Source organism: Nyctibius grandis, chromosome 2, assembly GCF_013368605.1.
Source record: "Nyctibius grandis isolate bNycGra1 chromosome 2, bNycGra1.pri, whole genome shotgun sequence".
NCBI lineage: Eukaryota > Metazoa > Chordata > Aves > Nyctibiiformes > Nyctibiidae > Nyctibius > Nyctibius grandis.
In genome coordinates, this window is record NC_090659.1 from 92,911,939 (window position 1) to 92,931,289 (window position 19,351).

At 40.4% G+C, this 19,351-nt stretch overlaps 1 protein-coding gene across 1 annotated transcript in view; it reads right to left on the bottom strand.

Moving 5' to 3' along the window:
* ENOX1 (ecto-NOX disulfide-thiol exchanger 1) overlaps positions 1 to 19,351 on the bottom strand; it is a 391,653-nt gene that overhangs the window by 130,953 nt on the left and 241,349 nt on the right. The window contains exons 4-5 of the mRNA XM_068424932.1: positions 17,347 to 17,481; positions 16,336 to 16,473 (exon numbers count right to left, since the gene is read on the bottom strand). Coding sequence (XP_068281033.1) covers positions 16,336 to 16,473; positions 17,347 to 17,356 — 148 coding nt within the window. The 5' untranslated portion in view covers positions 17,357 to 17,481. The remainder of the gene's footprint in view (positions 1 to 16,335; positions 16,474 to 17,346; positions 17,482 to 19,351) is intronic.

Consider the following 19,351-nt stretch of genomic DNA (forward strand, 5'->3'; position numbering starts at 1 on the left):
TGGACTGAGCTTTGCATCCAGTTCCACCAGCGTGACTCCACTGCTACTAGTGTGTCTGTGCCAGTGTCCCAGGTGGCAAGGACGAAAACAGAAACTCATTATGGAATGAGAAATGTAAGAACGCTTTGGCGAAAGCACATTCCCTGCAGAGTGCCACGCAAGTAAAAAGAACTTTTAAATAATATTGGTCCTTGATCCTCTCAAAAGCTGAGAGCACATTTATTCAGCTTGAATTCCAAAAACCCAGCTACAGTTTATAAAATGTACTTGATCCTTGTGTAAGACCCTTTGGCATCTTCTTTCAGCGAAAAGATCTCCAGATGTTATTTTTACAGTTCATCTTAAGTAAACGTATGTGTTTAGCTAAACAGGCTTAAACGCAAGAGCCACCTAAGAGAACAATGATGAAATGCTTGACTTGATTTATGGACCAACTGTCAAACCCTTGTTTATGAAAATCTGTCTGGGAAGGTGATTTGAAAAGTTTTTCTGTCAGAAAATATCAGCATAGTAAGCTCTTCCACTTACAGACAGCTCTAAATTGTAAATGTAATTAGTGGAGAAATGGCATCGGAGTCTACATCTAAAGTCATGTTCAGCTTATCCATGCACACAAAACATTCATTTTATAGCACTGCTGACGTGTAATGTGTAATCATTCACAACTTCTTAAAAATATCGGATTCGGAACCCAAAAGCTGCTTTCCCTACATGCTGCACAAGCAAGTGCAGGGCTGTTTCTCGCGACAGCCCTTCAAAGTAAGCTCATGTGCCCCCCCTGACAACTTCTCAGCAACCACCGTGGCCTGGATTTATTGTCCAGCTTTCTCCCACACCCCCATACCTGATCCCTCTAGCTTTGTCACATAGGTCCAGCAGGAGCTCCTGGGAGAGAGGAACCTCACCCGTTCTCTGCCCACCTCCATCTGTTTCTTAGCACAGTTTCTGCAGTTTCTTATGAACACAACAGCTTGCAAGGGCCTAAATGCCACAGCAACATTCCTAATTCAAAGGCTGTTATCATCTAAAATCTACAAAGCCAGGCTGAGCCCAGGGAAACCTAATTTTTCTCTCCTTCTTTCCCTGTTTTGCGACATGACAACTCTGGGATTACACAATCCAGGAACCCTTTCTGTAATTCAATTCTAGTTCTGAAGCAAAAGTCTACCTTCATCCCAGATCTAATCTAATATTGGGGAATGATGAGATTTTTTGTGAGGAATTTCTTTGCTCGTTGAGAAACAAAGCAGCAGCTTTATCATAGAAATTCACTTTCAGCTGAAATAAAGATAACGCCAATCTGGGACCTCACTGTAGATTCAGAGAGATTCATATCACCCACACCAAAACATCTAACCACGGCACCTCAGACAGGAGCCTTTTCACCTCCTCATATGGCCTGTGGAAAAGGTGGAAGATTGTGTGGATTCAGCCTACCACAGTAATCTCTGCATCCCTCCAAGGAGATTCCTATCTCTTTCCAGAAGCTGTGACAGAAACCTACTGTCATCACATTCCTTTCTTTGGCACTCCTGCTGCACATCCAGTAACAGGGAGGCACAACCTTGTACATACCTCCTTGCTATAAAGAAACTACTGGGAAATTACTGGAGTACCTCATTAAATCAACAACAACAAAAAGGAATTAAATTTTGAACTCAGCCTTGGTGGAAAACTTACTGTGAATCAGAGAAGTGACTCAGAACAGTCTTGTTTTAGTTAAGTCACATTAGAAAAAAACTGTTATACTCCTGAAAGGCTATGCATACAAGCAACAGCCAAGACATTTGCTGACAAGGATGGGATGTTCAGATATGCTTAAAACATTGAAGAGTTTCACCACATGAAAACTTCACAAAAGCCATTGTCTAGAAAACTGTTGCAAAAGGGACAAGATGAAAAATGCGTCAGACTGAAATGGAACGGCAGTCCATTTTGAACGAGGCAAAAGGGATTTAGGAGATAGGGAACACAGGAAGAGAAGCTGGAGCTTTTTTTAAGACATTGTGGTTATAAATGATAAGAGAAATAAGCATGGAAGCAGCATATTTGTTTCAATTTCCAAAAGTATTTGACAAGTTTCCATAGAAGAGATTAATGACTAAGAGGCACAGAACAAGAATAAAGAAATGAAAAAATCTTCTGTGTATAAAAACTAGCTCAAATTGTTGTTTTGCTCTTAGAAGAAGACTACCCCTCTTACACAAGAGATCTTTTCCTTACAGCCATAAATCGACCATTATCCTGTGGGTCTGGATTTAGAGGGCTACTTTAAGAATAATGTCACACGTGTAATAGTATTGCTGTAGCTGTAATGGGCTAAAGTCATAAGCAAGACAAGGTTTATGGGTTAGTATAGTCAGAAAAAAACAGAGAAGCCCATGTTCAGGTCGGAGACAAAAGCAGTGAACTTCCAAGCTAAATATAGGTAGGGAGCACATCCTTTGAGTTTAATTAGAAACATTAAGTCAGGTAGACAAAAAAGCAGGTTGGCATCTGTAAAAGAGAAGGGAATGTTAAAAGGGAAGTGGTGACATGGTGGTTATTCTGTAAAGGAATAGATAGGCAAGCCTGTGGCAGATGAAAAGATTAATAAAGGCAGGAAAATTATAATGTGCTGCAAAACTACTTCCTTTGAATTTACCTTTTTTACTGTCTGCTATAATTAAAGTTTTAGTCTCCTGGTTGCCTCAGACCATCAGAGGGCTGCTGTAATTTTTTCCAGCTACACAAGTTGGTCCAAGAAGCAATATAACTTTTACCCACAAAGCCTGCCTTACAGGACAGGTGTGCAGCCATACAGCCTCGCTGTACAGCACTTGCTTCCTTGCTCTGTGAGCAAACATATATCGGAGGAGCCCGCTGTGACTCTGCCTCTTCTCCCCTTTGCACTTGCAAAGCTTGATTTGTTATTGGCACACAGTCTCTGAGGTCAAGGCAGCACAGGCTGTGAGTGGGCTTGGGCATTAAGTGAGGGGGTTAAATATATGTGATGGAAAAGACTTTGTTTGTTTGTTTGTTTTCTGGGTTTTCTAATCTAAAAGACAGATGAAGCCTCGCCTTTTATGGTCAGATTCATTTTTCTTTATTTTACTAACACAAGGAAAAAAATTTACCACCTCTTATTCCTGCTGGCTCTGCAGACTTGCATGTGTGGAAGAGGGAAACTGGGTCCTATTCAGGTCTGTGTTATTGATGCAGGAACTCTCTCCGCCTAACCCCAGGATCACTCTCTTCTCTTATGTTCACCTCTGGAACTCCGGGGGGACAATCAAGGCTCCAACCACAATATTTGGCCAGCAACATTTTACTACTGGATTTTACTGATGCCAGAGCGAAAAAAGGTTTGTTACCCTTTAAATCCCCAAATGAGTTTGCAGAGCAGGCAGTACTTGCAAACCTGTAAACTCTATTTATATGCAGCCATTAAGTAACATGGACTTTCCTGATATTTTCAATCTATAACACAACCGTAAAAGAAAACTATGACAGGTTGTCATCTTTCGATCATAAAAGCATGGTGAGCAATAAAAAAAGTCCTCTGGAGGACTTCTTTAGTTCATGCTTGCTATACACATATGTGGATGAAGCATTAAATACAGTATGTCAAGGCTACAGATGAAACAAATCTTGGAAGCACAACAAATAACAGGTCATGTAATCAAGTCTAGTGAGATGTGGCTCTCATGCAACATGGCCCACATAGGCCAGATGCCATTCTGCATCGGAAAATGTGAAATAATTGAGCTAGGATAAGGCAAAAAAACTAGGAAATGTGTGAAAACCCAAACAGTCTTTGAATTCTAACAAGAAAACACTGAGAAAATATCACTAGATCCACAACCTGATGCCTGTTAGCAATAAGAAGGGAGAATTACCGTTTACAGTAACAGTGGCTAGAATATGCAGATGTGTGATAATGTTTCTGTTAAATGATCCTTAGATTAATGGGATCTCTCTGTTACCTCTTGAGGTAGCTGAGAAACCTTAATGCCCATTAGTAGATATCTGTTACATTACAGAGATTGCATTCAAATCTATGCTGACGCTTTGCTGATGGAAAACTAGAGATCAGGGGAAAGAGGAGGCAGGGAGGTAGGAACACAACTGTCTACTCAAGGAGCTGCGGTAAAAAAGCTCTCCACTGAGAACTCAGGGTCTCAAATCCCTGAATGAACAGTTGGAAGGATTGTTAGCTCTCGTGTCCCCGATGATCTCAACTGCTGAGGTAAAACACTGGAAGAGAGACAGTCCCTACGGGACACCAAATGGTGTATATGAGTCATTAGCTATCATCGTTTTGTTTTCTTAGCACTGCACCTTTACATTTCTAAGGCATGCACACGTGTAGAGGCACATGCCACCCTATCAGGCAGTGCTGAAGCAGTTTGTTACAGGGAAATATATGCTGGAATGCTTCATGGAGATGTATGTTCCCTCTTGAGGCCCACCACTAGAAACTTCCATTCATATATAATAGACCCTTTGCCTTCAAGAGGACAAGCTTTATCATGATGGTTACATGCAAGACTGTTTCTGCAGAATTGGATGGTTTGGGCTTGATTTATCTTAAATCCAGCTGAAATTCCACTTGGACAACAACAACAAAAACCAACAGAAATGCGGGCTGTTTGCTCTTTTTGAAGGGAAAACGTAGGATGCATGTTCCAAACCACATTTAGATTTTAAAGCTCAGAATTAACACCCTGAATTGCAGACAGAAATGATCTTAGTCTTGAGGCTGAAACGGCTTAGTCTTGGGAGTCAATAAATCAGTCATGACAATCCTGAACCGGCTAGGGTTTATTATAAAATCAAGCTTGATTATCTACTTGAGGTAATTAGACAGACCAGAACAAAAGGACACAAAGTTAAAAGGCAACATATGTAGGAAGAACTAGAAGAGATATTTTGCTTTACACAGGCTGGTGAATAGCAAGAATGAACTTGTACTAGTACTTGAGATTTTTTCATACACTGAATTCTGACTAACAACATAAAGGGACCCCACAATAGTTATAATAAGCCATTTATTAAATCAGTTACTCTTGGAGCTGCTGAGCTGCAGATTCCCATTCCCTGCTGCCTATATACAGCCCTGAAATCCAGGTGCAGCATCCGAGCTCTCTCCTCTCACAACCCATGATCCTTCTCTAAGTCCCTGGGGGTTTACAAAAGTATTAAAATCACAGTGAAGAAAAAAAAGGATGCTACAACATTTATTACATTAAAGGATAGCAGCGCTGTGCTTGAATCATAGAATCATATCAGTCATAGAATGGTTTGTGTTGGAAGGGACCTTAAAGATCATCTGGTTCCAACCCCCCTGCCATTTGCAGGGACACCTTCCACTAGATCAGGTTGCTCAAAGTCCATCCAACCTGGCCTTAAACACTGCCAGGGAGGGGGCATAAACACACTAAATATCAGGGAATTAAAAGAAACTAAAATCAGGTCACTTTTCTTTTTCCTAACCTCTTGATTTTAGAGAGTTTATTGTTATTTTAAAGGAATATTTAATGTATTTATGGTACTGGCTGTTCTAGCAGATAAAGTTGTAGGACATTCTGCAATGTCTTAAAAATACTTCTACAAAGAATGCTTGAAGTGCCAAAATTTTTATAAAAAGGTCCCAGAAAAGAAGGTTTCAATGATTATTCCTGGAAAGGGCTCAGTCATGCAAGTCCAAGTATAGATCAAGTCCCAAAACAGAGGGTTTTCGATAGAAGAGTTAAATAGATTTGACAGATGCAGCTCAAAATAGGGTAAAAACTCAACACTGCAGTTGGTTATAATATTCCACACTTATTTCTAGTGAAATGAACCATTTGAAATACAATTGTATCAGAGACAAGAAAAAGAGTTGGAGACGCATATAACTTGCCCTTTCCATCTACTGCAGTCTGGACATCTCTCTTCTGAAACACAGCTCATGCTGCCAGATCTTTACAAAAAAAAGGTGACAATAAGTACATCTGCACCTTCTCCCACGGTGCTGTCTCCTCTAAATGCTAGCAAAGCTCTTTCCTATTCTCTCACTTTCCTTTTTCAAAACCTTCTCTAAAAATCACAGCAGCATAGTTAAAGAGCAGGTACGAATTATCTGTCTGTTTATAATGTGTGCAATAGAGTTTTCCTGTTTCTCACCACCCGACTCAGAATATCAGATAAGAGTTAAACCGCTTTTTCATTTACCACCATATTACTGCTGTGCCAAGACACCTACAAAAAAAGCTACACAATAGGCAGGCAGCTCCATAATCACTGCTGCTTTTCATGCCAATCAGTATTATCCCATTGTTTTCATGCAGTCCCTTACCTACCTGGTTTGTCTAAGTGAAAGAAAACAGACCATGTGCAATTTAGGCCAGGACTGACTCTTTAAGTGTTCAGGCAGTGTTTAACTTACTGGAGCTTTCTATCTCTAAGCCTTTCCTGAATAGAAATAACAAATAATTACTAAATAATGTAGGCATTGTGGTCAGGACGATGAGATTATTTATAAGAGAAAATCAGCTAGGGTCAAGAGAACCAGTTTTTAATTAAAAAAAAAAATCTGAATAAGAAATGTGCACATACAGGAAAGGCAGAGAAAGTTGTTCTTGCTGTACAAACAGACCTATTAAATATCTGAAGCCACAGTAACAGAATATCTTTAATATTTGGACAGAACACAATCTAAATACATGCTGCAGAGTATTAGAGCATATTGTATGTATTAAGTTTAATTATCTTTCACCTCCATGTCCACTAACAGAACTACTCCAGTGACCAGCTGCTTCCCATTACAGAGACATTACTTAGAGCTCGTGATGTCACACACATAATTTGTCACCATCGGAGCATGGGAAGGTGCGGTAAATCTACTGTTTATCTGAACGAAGTCAACATTTGTAAAGTTTTATGTTACAAGCTCCCTCACATGCCCAGGGATTAGGCTCGCTGAAGCCCAACTCTCTTCTTCAATGTTTTTCCACACTGATCACCTCTGCTGATACTTTACTGACAGACTCCTGCAGCAAAGTGAATGCGCATCTTTATGCACTTTGTGAGACCTAATTCAATGCAATGGGCATTTGAAAGACAGGTGGCAGAAAGGAAAGAAAACCATGCTTATGCCCTTCATTCCAAGGTAAAATGTAGAAAGCAAGCTTCTCTTGCTTGCCCTCCAGGGGCCAAGCTCTAAGCATCAACCTAGCCCACAAAGGCAAAGAGAGAGCCTGACTAGGGAAGAACAAAAGATTTTATAGCCCTCGATTTGAGGTGGCTGTCTGGGGATTCATTCATATTCAAGTATTCCCCTCCCAAGGTAGTCTTGCTCTCCAACTCCCCCAGGCAGTGCCATCTGTGCCATCCTGATCACTGCGCTCTCCTGAGAGCACCCTGCATGGATCCAGTTAACAGTGCTCTTGGGACTGTGGTGCCCATCTCCTGCAGACCATTCACGTAACCTGTTAACAGCTTTGGCTTAAGGGTTTCAGGTAGCTTCGCCTTCACTTTTCCACCCAGACACCATGACTGTGCTCAGCAGGCCACCTTCAAACAGTCTGCCATTTCCCACGTAAATACATAACCTGGTATTCACACCTTGTCTTTGATTAGTTAAAAAGTTCAATTTGCTCTTTCTGTTTATTTCTATCCACAATAATTCAATTTTCCCATGAGCAAACTGTACATCACACAAGGGTTACAGAGGATTCCCCATGTCAGCCAAGGAACCTGGAGTCCTTGGATGCAGAGTGATGTGTGAAGGGAAAGTGCTGCAAAGAAGCTGTGCTCCAGCAGAAGTGAACAGTCAGTAGGAAACAGTTCCCAATAGCCTCTTGGCTTACTTTATGCAGTGGGATGCTCATAATTACTCACGGGCTTTCTTGTCTAGAATAAACAAACACATGGAAAATAGTGGGAATGGAGGCTTTCCAAACTGAGAAAAAAGATGGGGAAAACTTTTGCAAAAATAAAATATTTCCTTATGTTATTTTACTGTAACTTCAAATAAAAACATGTCAAATAGATCTTTGGTAGTATAATTACCAACAGCCAGGAATTAAAAGAAAAAACAAAACAAAATGCCAAAACATCTAAACAATGTGGCTTGCATCATAAATTTATTCCAGTATTTTGAGAGAGTTAAGAAGAGTTATGCCAAATAATAATGTCTGTTTTCTTAAACAGTTAACTGGCCTGGACAAAAGTATAACAACAGAGAGAGAGATGCCATATTCCAGAAAAAACCCTCACGCCACATATAACACAAGCTTTGCCCTTAGTAATTCCCTTTATGTGCCCCTGCTCACCTCTGAGTCTTGTTTATTTGGGACATTCAGCCCCTCATACCATGTTAAAAAGCACTATTTATCTTTAAGCACCAAGAAGATTTTAATCATTATCTTCATCCTTGGCCTCAATTAAGGTCTAATATAGAGGAGGCACTTGAATGACCTGAGAGGTACACTTAACCCTGAATAGTGTGTCAAAGGCACTTAGAGTTTTTGCCACATTTCCTCTGGCCATCGACTCTCTCTCTCCTTTTTCTGTTGTAACCTGACTGTGTTTGTTCCGAGCACTTTAATGTCCCCTGGTGTGAAGTCTCCTTGAGTAACACTCACATGATATAGAAAGCGCGATTAACTCTGCAGGCGATTTTCAGGTCAATGAAAAAAAACCTACTTGTTACACTAATATATAATACTTCTTTAGAGATGTTCCTGGTGGCTCTGCATATTGGGATTCCCATAGTACCTATTCTATTTCATTCTTGCTGCTCTCCTGTGTCTTGATAACAAAAATACGTAGTTTTATCTGGGTACAAGCTTGACTCTAATCCTTTAGAGTATGTTTCACACCTCTTTAATTATTCTGATTGGTCATTCAGATAATTTAAATGGTAAATCTTTTCCTCTTGACTAAAATGCAATGTTTCTATAGTGAAGACTAGAAAAATAAAGTGGGAAGGAACCAGAATAAAATTGATGTTCTTCATAGTATGCCTTACTACATTTCTCTTGCTCCATAGGCTGGCTTGTTAATGAAACACAATGCATAAAACAGGTTAGGAAGCCATAACAGCTGAAAAGTTGCCTTCTGAAGATACCTTGTAACCTCGAGGGGTTTGCAGAACCTATGGAAAACTCTGCAGATTTTATTAAGACTTTTTATATCTTCTGTTACTGCCAGATGTCAAGCCAATGCAGCATTCAGAGCAAGGGTAAACACGCTGTATGCCACTGTGCCACCGGGCTGCTGAACTCTTCCAGCAGCTACTTGTGGTCTTCAGCTTACAGGGGCAGAGGAACAAGAGTGTGTGGAGTACCTTTGCCAGCTGGCTGTGTACATCAAAACTTACAGCTGGAGCGTGCTAAACTTTAGTCACAAATTATAGATGCTCAAGCGTTTTTTCCTGCTCAAACGGTTTTTCCTACAAAAAGCTCATAGTACAAGTGGCTCACTTTAAAACTTTTGTGAATAGACCCTGTAATCAAATAACAGGAGCTCAGTATTAATTACAGAAAAGGAAGCTGTGTTTTGTTGGGCATGTCTTGGATGATTCAAGTTACGTGCTCATGGGCACATTGGTTCAGTGGCTAAGCAATGATGTGTAGAAAAAGGAAGCTTTAGTAGGTAACAGGATAGCACAGGTAAAATGAAATGAGACTGCCAGATGGCTATCAGTGCTCCAAGCACCCAGTAATGGAGAGGCCACAGAAGAAGTACACACATGAGGGCTGACAGTCTCTTCTGGCCAGCTGACTTCTTAAAGTCTTCAGCACCACTTAACGTACAGTCTTTCTTTGGGGAACTGCTGAATATAATCAAAAATACCTTGATTTCCTACTTTATTTGATTTTTCTTCATTAACGTTACAAAAATAGCACATAATCAGAACAATGAGGGATATGTTTACAACTTAGTCAGCATATGATGATCTGCAGTCAACAATAATTCACTAAGCATGCCTCATCTATTTTATGGTGGAAAGACAGTAAAGCTTAAAGGACTTTTCCATTCTCCTCTGCACAGAAATCAGCAACCTCTTGAGATGCTGGAGTGAGGAGGAGAAGGAAAAGCCATCATGCTAGTCCTCCCCCTGATATGCCCATCACATGAAAAAATGCTTGACACTAATTGGACTCTGAATATAGTGATTACTTTTAGTTACAATCTTCATTCTGAAGAAAGAGACAGTCTGAATATTATGTCTCCAAAGACTTGGAGGTCTTGAGCTAATAAAATTCTAGGAGGGATATTTAACCTCCTGTCTTGGGATCTAGGAGTCTCTAGATTGAAATTTCCCAAATTTTTCTGTTATCAAAAAGTAAGTCTGGGGTTGTACTTTCAGGATTGCAACCACTTATTGCCACAGGCGCTGCTTCCAAAAGTGAAGTTTTGCTGAGTTATGACTTGATTTGGAAATATAACCTCTAGTTTGGGGAACCCTGCTCTATATATTAATGATCAAGAGGAGAGCCCATCAGAGGGAGACGCACTTCAGTGCTGATTTGCCTTGTACATGTCTCCCTGTGAAGTATCTGATACTCAACACTGTCAAAAGCACAATCCTGAGCGAGGTGACCTGATTGGAACTGACAGCTCCTATGTTCCACTGAAATCAGGTCAAAAGACAAGTGTGTGGGGAAAGCAAAGACAAATGGAAAAACAGAAAGGTTGATGTAAGTGTCTAATATTTCACAGCCTCCAGCGTCTAAAAAATACACGCCTGAGGCCACAAAAATCTTGTGTGTTTTTTCTACACCTTTTGGTAAGCAAGATGTTAGGCTTCAAAGCTCCTTAGTCTCTGATTTCACTAGGATTTTGTACAAGTGGTCAAAATCTAACTACAGCAAAACAAGACTGGAGGCCACTGAAAATTTTAATATCTCAAGGCTGAGGCATGTTGGCTGGACTCACATGGGGAAGTGTGCCTTAATAATTATCCTGTAAACAAGTATCAGGCAGCATTTTTCAGGCATACCCTTGACTTCAAGGCAGATCTATAACTTTTGTCTTGGATGTCTGCCCTTGTGGTCTGTTATTTTTCTCTGTAAAAGTACAAATATGCGGCACAGGGCATGAGCTTAACTAAGCGTAAAAGAATTACTTGTGCATCCTTCTTCATGTTCATTTGTACCAGGGAACTTTTTGACATATGCCATTTTTGACTAACAAACATTTAGGTCATCTAAGTTATTCTGGAGGAAAGCATCTCAAAATTGCTTCATGTTTTTCAGGACAATGGTTCATTACTGAAAGGAGAACCAAACTGAACCAGAGAAGTAAATAATTTTCCTGGCACGATGTCCTCCTTTAGAAAACAGGTGACCTGATGCCTTTTGCTGAAACAAATGAAAGCATAAGAATACTAAATTCCAGCAATGCCAAAATTGCCTTTAAAAAGTACCAATGCAAAGCAAAATGAAACATTCTCATTTGGCCTGAGGTCACTGAGTTTTTCTGCCAGTCCTAAAATGTAACAAAACAAGACTTGAATGTACTTGAAAGATGTGCTTCAATCAGAGTTGCTGAGTGCACAAAGAGGATTCGGATCTCAAAAAGGTGGAGTACAAACTATCCTTCCCCTCTCACCTGACCATTTTTCTCAAAGTCTCAAAGCATAGAAAACAGCAATTTTAAGGCCTGGATAATTCAAAAGCAGTTTAGCAGATTTTCTCCAATCTTTCCAAGATTTTTTTTTTCTCCTCTGGGCTGAGACCAACTGTGAGAAATTTCAGCCCAGAAGGCAATTTTTTTGAAAAAATTATAACCTGCTGAAAGGGGAGGTTTAGAATGAAAGTGCTTTTCAGCCATAACTATTCCACATCAGTCTTTAAAACTTTAACTAATACATTATTAAACTACAGTTTATTGTATGAATTATGTATATATAATGTAGAAATGCATATATTAGTGTATATGTAATGCAGTAGCCAAATATTATGGAAAAAAGTAAGCTTTCTGAATAACAATAAGTGTAAGCAAAATATATGTAGAAACAGAAGAGATATTATACAACTATTAACAAGAATCCATCTTTACAAATGAAAGGCTCTGACAATTGCCCAGATCAAAAATCCAATTTTAGAGCACTGGCAGATAAGGAATTAAATAGAGTGAAGATACCATCTAAACTGGTATTAAAAGGTTAGCAGTGCTTAAAATTGATTAGTTACCAAGACCAGACAGCCTACATCCCAAGCTGTGAGAAGAGTACTGGCCAGATGTTGCAGAATCTTTAGTTGTCATTTTAAGAAACTCTCAGACTAGGTAAGAGCTTCACAGATTGCAAAGCAGAGAGCATAACTCTGTTACGAGGCAGGCATCCCAGCATGTTACATATCAGCAAAGTTAACAACAGCTGGGAAAAAAAAAAAAAACATCAAAAACCTTTAAAAAGACTTAGTACATCATATGGGCTCTGCACCTAAGGGAACAAAACTACCCTGCAATTTAGGAATTAGGAACTCGTTAGTCTGGTGAAGGAAAAGCCGTGAACAGATAAGTCCTTTGAAAACTGAAAGATCAGAGAACGAAGAGATATGTCAGGATAGAGATGAGTACAATACACCAGATTTCAGACTATAGCAGATTATGTAAAGATACCCAGGGAAGATCACACTCTCTCCAAGATTAATCTAACGTACTTACTGTTTTCCTAGCTGTCATCAAGGCAAGAAAAAAAGAATAAGACAAATTTTTAAAGACAGACAAAAAGTTAGCACTGGGGCACAGGTGTGTCATTTTCATCTCCGAGAAGTGTCACGGGTGACAGTAGCAAAAGCAATACGTGACTGCTGACAAAGATGAGTTCATTAGTACAATTAATAGCAAAAAAAAAAAAGAAAAAAGTCAGAAAGGGCTAAGATACTTGGTTGAACATGGTGATGCAAACTCTCACTGAATGCAGATACAGTAAATATGTTACAGCAAATAAGTCTATAAGTCTTTTCACGGTAAATTGTGGTTTTGCCATTATGGATTTGCCATGAGGAAAATGCGTCTAACACTTACGAATCATAAGGAAATACAATGAAGTGTCGAAGCACATATTTACCTTGAAAATACAAGAGATTCTCAAACGGAGGAAAGCAAAAGGAATGAAAAGAAGTTATTCTGCATCCATAGAGAAATCAGGCAGCACTTCAGTAATTAATATTTATTACTTATGGCACCTTTCATACATTGAAATGCTGAACAAATACCGACTGACCTGTACAACACTCCTACAATACATGATACACATAACTATGGAAATTACAGTAGGGAGCTGGCAATGAAATAAAGTCCTGGAGATCCTCCCTTGTGGGGAAGAGCATTGCACATGAGATGAGGCTGCCATGTAGGGATTGCATAGCACACCTAAGGACACAATTTACACCAAAACTGGAGAGACAGAGGAAGAGGGGAAGACAAGAAGGTGGGCAAACCTCCATGGGATATGCAACTGAGATGCTTATAAATGAAAGCAGCAGAAGCTGATTTTGACATGTGACTATTTTCAGGTTTGGAGGTAACAGCATTCAAGTTGAGCGCAGCATTTGCAGGCAAAGCCCCACCAGAAAATGGAAAAAGCTGTTTCCCCAACAGCACATGGAATCATAAAATGTCCTGAGTTGGAAGGGACCCACGATGATCATTGAGTCCAACTCCTGGCTCCACACAGGGCAACCTAAAAGTTAAACCACATATCGAAGACTGTTGTCCAAACGCTTCTTGAACACCAACAGGCTTGGGGCCATGACCACTTCCCTAAGGAGCTTGTTCCGGTGCTTGACCACCCTCATGGTGAAGAACTTTTTCCTAATAAGCAACCTGAACACCTCCTGACACAGCTTTAAGCCATTCCCTTGCACCCTGTCACCGAACACCAGACAGAAGAGATCAGCACCGCCCTCTCTGCTATCCTTCATGAGGAAGCTGTAGACAGCAATGAGGTCTCCCCTCAGCTTCCTCTTCTCTAAGCTGAACAAACCTAGTATCCTCAGCTGCTCCTCTTAAGCCTTTTCCTCTAGACCTTTCACCATCTTTGCCGCCTCCCTTTGGACATGCTCTAATATTTTTATATCCTTCTTACATTGTGGAGCCCAAAACTGCACACAGCACTCAAGGCAAGGTCGCATCAATGTTGAGTACAGTGGGACAATTACTTCTTTAGACTGGTTAGCTATACTGTCCTTAATGCACCCCAGGTTGGCCCTTTTGACTGCCAGGGCACATTGTTGGCTCATATTGAGCTTTCCATCAGCCAAAAACCTCAGATCCTTTTCTCCAGGGCTGCACTCCAGCCTCTTGTCCCCCAGTCCACACACGCCTCCAGGATTACACTGTCCCAGGTGCAGAATCCAGCATTTGTCCTGGTTAAACGTCATATAGTTGGTGATTGCCCAGTGCTCTGTGTCAAACACAGTATAACCAGATGGTGAAAAGAGGTGATTATCCCGCTGTATTCAGCATTGGTGCGGCCTCATCTGAGTACTGCATGTAGTTCTGGGTCCCACAATTTAAGAAGAATGTGAAGGTCCTTGAATGCATCCAGAGGAGGGCAACAAAACCAGTGAAAAGGCTGGAAGGCACATCCTGCGAGGAGCAGCTCAGGACTTTGGGTTTGTCTGGTTTGGAGAAAAGGAGGCTGAGGGGTGACCTCATTGCTCTCTCCAGCTTCCTGAGGAGAGGAAGTGGAGAGGGAGGTGCTGATCTGCTGATGTCTTCTCCCTAGGATCCAGTGACAGGACATGTGGGAACGGTTCAAAGCTGCACCAGAGGAGGTTAGACTGGACATTAGGAAGCATTTCTTTACTGAGAGGGTGGTCAAACACTGGAACAGGCTTCCTAGAGTGGTGGTCAATGCCTCAAGCTTGTCAGTGTTTAAGAGGTATTTGGACAATGCCCTTAACAACATGCTTTTAACTTTTGGTCAGCCCAGAGTTTCTCAGGCAAGTTGGACTAGATGGTCATTGTACGTCCCTTCCAACTGAAATAGTCTGTCCTATTCTTTTCTAATCTATCCAGATTCCTATGTTAGGCCTCTCTACACTTGAGGGAATCAATAGCTCGTCCTAATTTAGTAGCATCAGCAAACTTAGTGTGGACTTAACTCCTGTGTCCAGGTCATTGATAAAAACATTGAAGCGAACTGGCTCCCCAGGAGTGGATGGCTTTGCTTGTTTCTTTTAATCGGGAACATGGGATTAAAACCAGAGACCAAGAATCAGTTCACGGCCTTCACTAGCTAAACTCTCTGCTTGAGACTGATTCATTATAAATCAGCTTTCTTGCAGCTTAGTTTATCTGCCTGTAAAACAGGTAATTCAGAGCCAGACTGTCAGCTGTGAACTGGCACAGCTCCACTCAGTTCCCAGTCTCAGAAGGGGACATATTTGGCCAAAATTAAGCATCACACATCCCTGGTGAGTCAGGCAGAGTAATTTACATCATGACCTGGCTCACCGCATCCATGTCTGCAAGGGTGGGTGCAGATGTGACAGGATGCTGCTCTGATCCAGATGTTGCACAGCTCTTCTTAAGCTGAAGTGGCAATGCAGCTTCCAGAGCATATCTGTCATAAGACTGGCACGTGGCTTGTGTCTATAGCGCACCTACCCATATAAAAATAATTTTTCTCTACCTCACAGGAGCAATGAAGTTTTATTAATCCCAACTAATCAGGCCTTTAGTGTTGACAATGAAGTCTGATATGTCCAGGCTTGTCTGTGAAACATTGCTGGTTTCAAAATATTATTTTTATTACAGTTAGAATGAGTGATCCTCTGCAGCGCTCTCCAAAACTGTGTTTGGGAAGTGAAATAACAAAATCAAACAAGAACAACCTCTTGAAATTCAATTTATGGAGTCAGGCAGAAAGTAAATAAGCACACATCTGATAGGAAAGCTTCACTTCACTAATATCAACTGAGCATATGAATTGAAAGGGTTTCATGATTTTCTGCCTAATTAACATAACTTCAAAATCTTTCTCTGGTCAAGAGTTCCCAACCCAGGGTATTCCTTGGCAGAACCTCAAGACATCCTGCTTGAACAGAGAATGAAACACATGCATTTCTCTTACGTGACCTGCCTCATGGTCTTGACCCAGCATAAGGATCGACAGTTTAGTTGTTTAATTTCCCCAAAGAGTTTTGGCTTTTCCACAAGGTTAAAATATAATATGGATTATATACCTCCTACAAGAAAAGACTAATACACAGTATGCAATATTAATCATAGGTGATGTTTTCAGAATATAAAAATATAATATCCTCAGAAATCATTCCATATATTTTTAAAAGGACCAGAAGAATGCGTGGACGGTACAAGAGATCTCTTCAAAAAGAAAAATCTTACCTGTCACAAGCTGTTGTCCAGCTAGTCCTACTGGAACCATCCCCAGGTTATTCATAGCTGTAGCCCAAGCCGTCGGATCAGTGACTGACATGTTAAGTTGTGTGGTATCTATAGCTATACTTCCCAAACCATCAGCTGCTGCAAGAAAAGAAATACACTGTAAGTACAAAAGTCAATGTACCACAATTTTTAACCAAAACCTTCAGTGAAAATGAGATATCACAATTCCTGCTTATTTTGGGTTTGTTTTGTTTCTTAATTATGATTCACATTTTCGACCATTAATAATATTGCTTGGTATTGTATAGCAAAACATAAAGGCATTGGAAATATTCAACAGACATAAAATGAAACAAGAGTGGTTCAGGCTGGTTATATGGAAAACTTTTTCAGCATGAGGACAGTCAAGCAGTGGAACAGGCTGTGCAGTCGCCATCCTTGGCAGCTTTCAAGGTTCAACTTGATAAAGCCCTGAGCAACTGGTCTGACCCTATGGCTGGCCTTGCTTTGAGCAGAAGGTTGGATTGGAGACCTCCTGAGGCCTCTCTCAACCTGAATGAATCGTCCTGTAGTCCTCTGATATAGTTTAATTATATATAATCTCTGGCAACTTGGCAGAAAGCTGTGAGAACCAAACACCCTCCAATGAAAGACCTGTTTTCTATGTGGTGCGATCTTTTTTTTTTTTTTTGTAAAAGACTTAAGAATACATCATCCCCTAACTAAAAAGCAGTCAAACCAAATCAATCCACTATTGGAAATACAAAGTTTTATTCTAAAAACAACAGAGAATTACAATGAATATGATCAAAATAAGCTGAGCCTAGGTATGGATTTTCTTGGGTTGGGGAAGGAAGAGTGGGTTGGATAGTTAAGGCACGGTACCTTTCTGATACTGAACCTCCAAACACAAGGTGTGATCACACATTTGTGCTTCCTCCCTCCCATCACAACTGAAATCAGCTATTTCCAGCTATTTTCTTACAGCCTTTTCAGACCTGAGATATTTACCAGCAGCCATTGCTTTTCTCCAGTTCCTTTTGCTCCTGTTAGACTTCTTCAGCTAGGAATAATTAACTACTGTATTAGCAGCATCTTGAGATGGGCTGTCACCGAACACAGGGCCCACACACAGCTCATTAGGCTCTGAAAGAGAAAAGACGAAATCAGCTATCAAGTGCCACAGTTAGAACATAGTTGCAAAACAACAGACCGCTTTGGGAATCCACTCGAAGCTCCTACCCACTCCTGCTGGATCACCAGCCCCAGGCTCCTTGCACGCATTTAGCGGCCGCCATAGAGGCGTTTCAGCAAACGCTCATCCTCGCCTGCTGAAAAAACAGCACCACATATGAACCTGTCAGGCTGCTGAAAAGCCCTTCACAAATTAGGTCTTACCAGTGGCTACACAGCCTCCTCGGCGTGAAGGCATCAGCTGAAAGAACATATTAAAGGATGAATATGATTTTTTTTTTAACTGTTAACAAGTAACTGATGCTGCAAGTTTCAAGGAAATAGTCTCCTGTTCTGAGATGAAAAGGAAAAAAAAATACTCTGCAATGATTTACAGAGTGGAGCCTGCAGAGGCATGGAAAAGTAAGAAAACCTAACAAAGCTGAGGATGATGCCTGCTCCTTAACTAACACCATATCTTTGGCTTACAAAGGTTAGTTAGCTCGAAGGAAAGGTGGAGTATCTGCAACTAGCAAAATCACATTGCTTTCATCAGGAATCTGTCAGACCATGAATTTTACATAAAGGTAACTTCTTGCTGTTGTTGTTGCTGTTTGTGAAGCTCACCACGGTAGTGCATCGCTGATTGGAAAGGAGGCTGAATGAGGGAACAGGTAAGAGGTGTGACCAAAGGCTGTGAGCTCCCAGCACTCACAGCAAAGGGAGAAAACACTGAGGTGAAGATGAACACATATACACACCCATGTTAGTCTTTGTCCATTAGTTACATGTGACTATGGGCAAAGGAGGGGCTCCGTTATTTTTTTGGCTAGCCAGCAGCCTAAGGGGTCTGACCTATAGTCTTTGGTACTAGTGGCCAACAACTGACCAAGTGCTTCCAAGTGTTCAGAGCCATCATTAATGATGTGCAGGTGCGTGTCGGTAACTTGTTCAACCCCAAGATATTTGTGCTGTCTTTTAAAAAGTACTTGAAAGACCTTAATTAAGAGGTATCCAACATGCAAACCCTAAGAATTCATCTTTAGAAAAGACACAATTAACATGATTACACTATATTTTAGCTTAGTACCTCCCACGCTTTTCTTTTTTTCATGTGATGTGCATAAAGTACAAGCTGGAAAGTTTTATATTATAGTTCCCTGAGACTGTACAGATCACTTTATAGGAACATGATCACATCAATAGTTGTAAGAGTGAAGAAAAAGTCAGGATCAGACAATACTGTATGTTTTTTTAGTATGTTGTAATTTTCAAATAACCAGTATGCTAGGCTAAAAAGCATTTTGTTGAAATCTACAGAGGGTCTATTTAAAAGTCAATATTTATCAACTCTTAATACTTGAATTTGCAATTCCAATTCTTATTTGATCTCCACTATTTGTTATACATAACATAAAATATTTTTATGATAAAATTAGCTGTTAAATAACATCTATAAACATCAAACAAACATTGAATGAAAGTCCTCTGCAGGGAATGTGACTAACATAAGGAAAGCCACTTGAGATTTATGTCAAGTTTTTAAAAACTGGGTGTCTCCTGTTCAGCTCTTTAAACTTGTACTTAGTTCTTTCCACTCCAGCTACAAACTTCTGATGACAAACATTTATTTCAAGGTTAGAGCTGGCTGAATTATTCCTTGTCAATAAGTTATTTCTCACATCGTACAGCCCCCTTTGCTCTTTATGAATCACTCCCAAATCAATCCTGATTTACAAATATATGCTGAATAGCCCAGACGAGAGTGGTTCACTTCTTCCCATGATGGAGAGCCTTGTTGCCTTGATGTAGGAAGGTGCATCTGAAAACCAATAGCGATGAA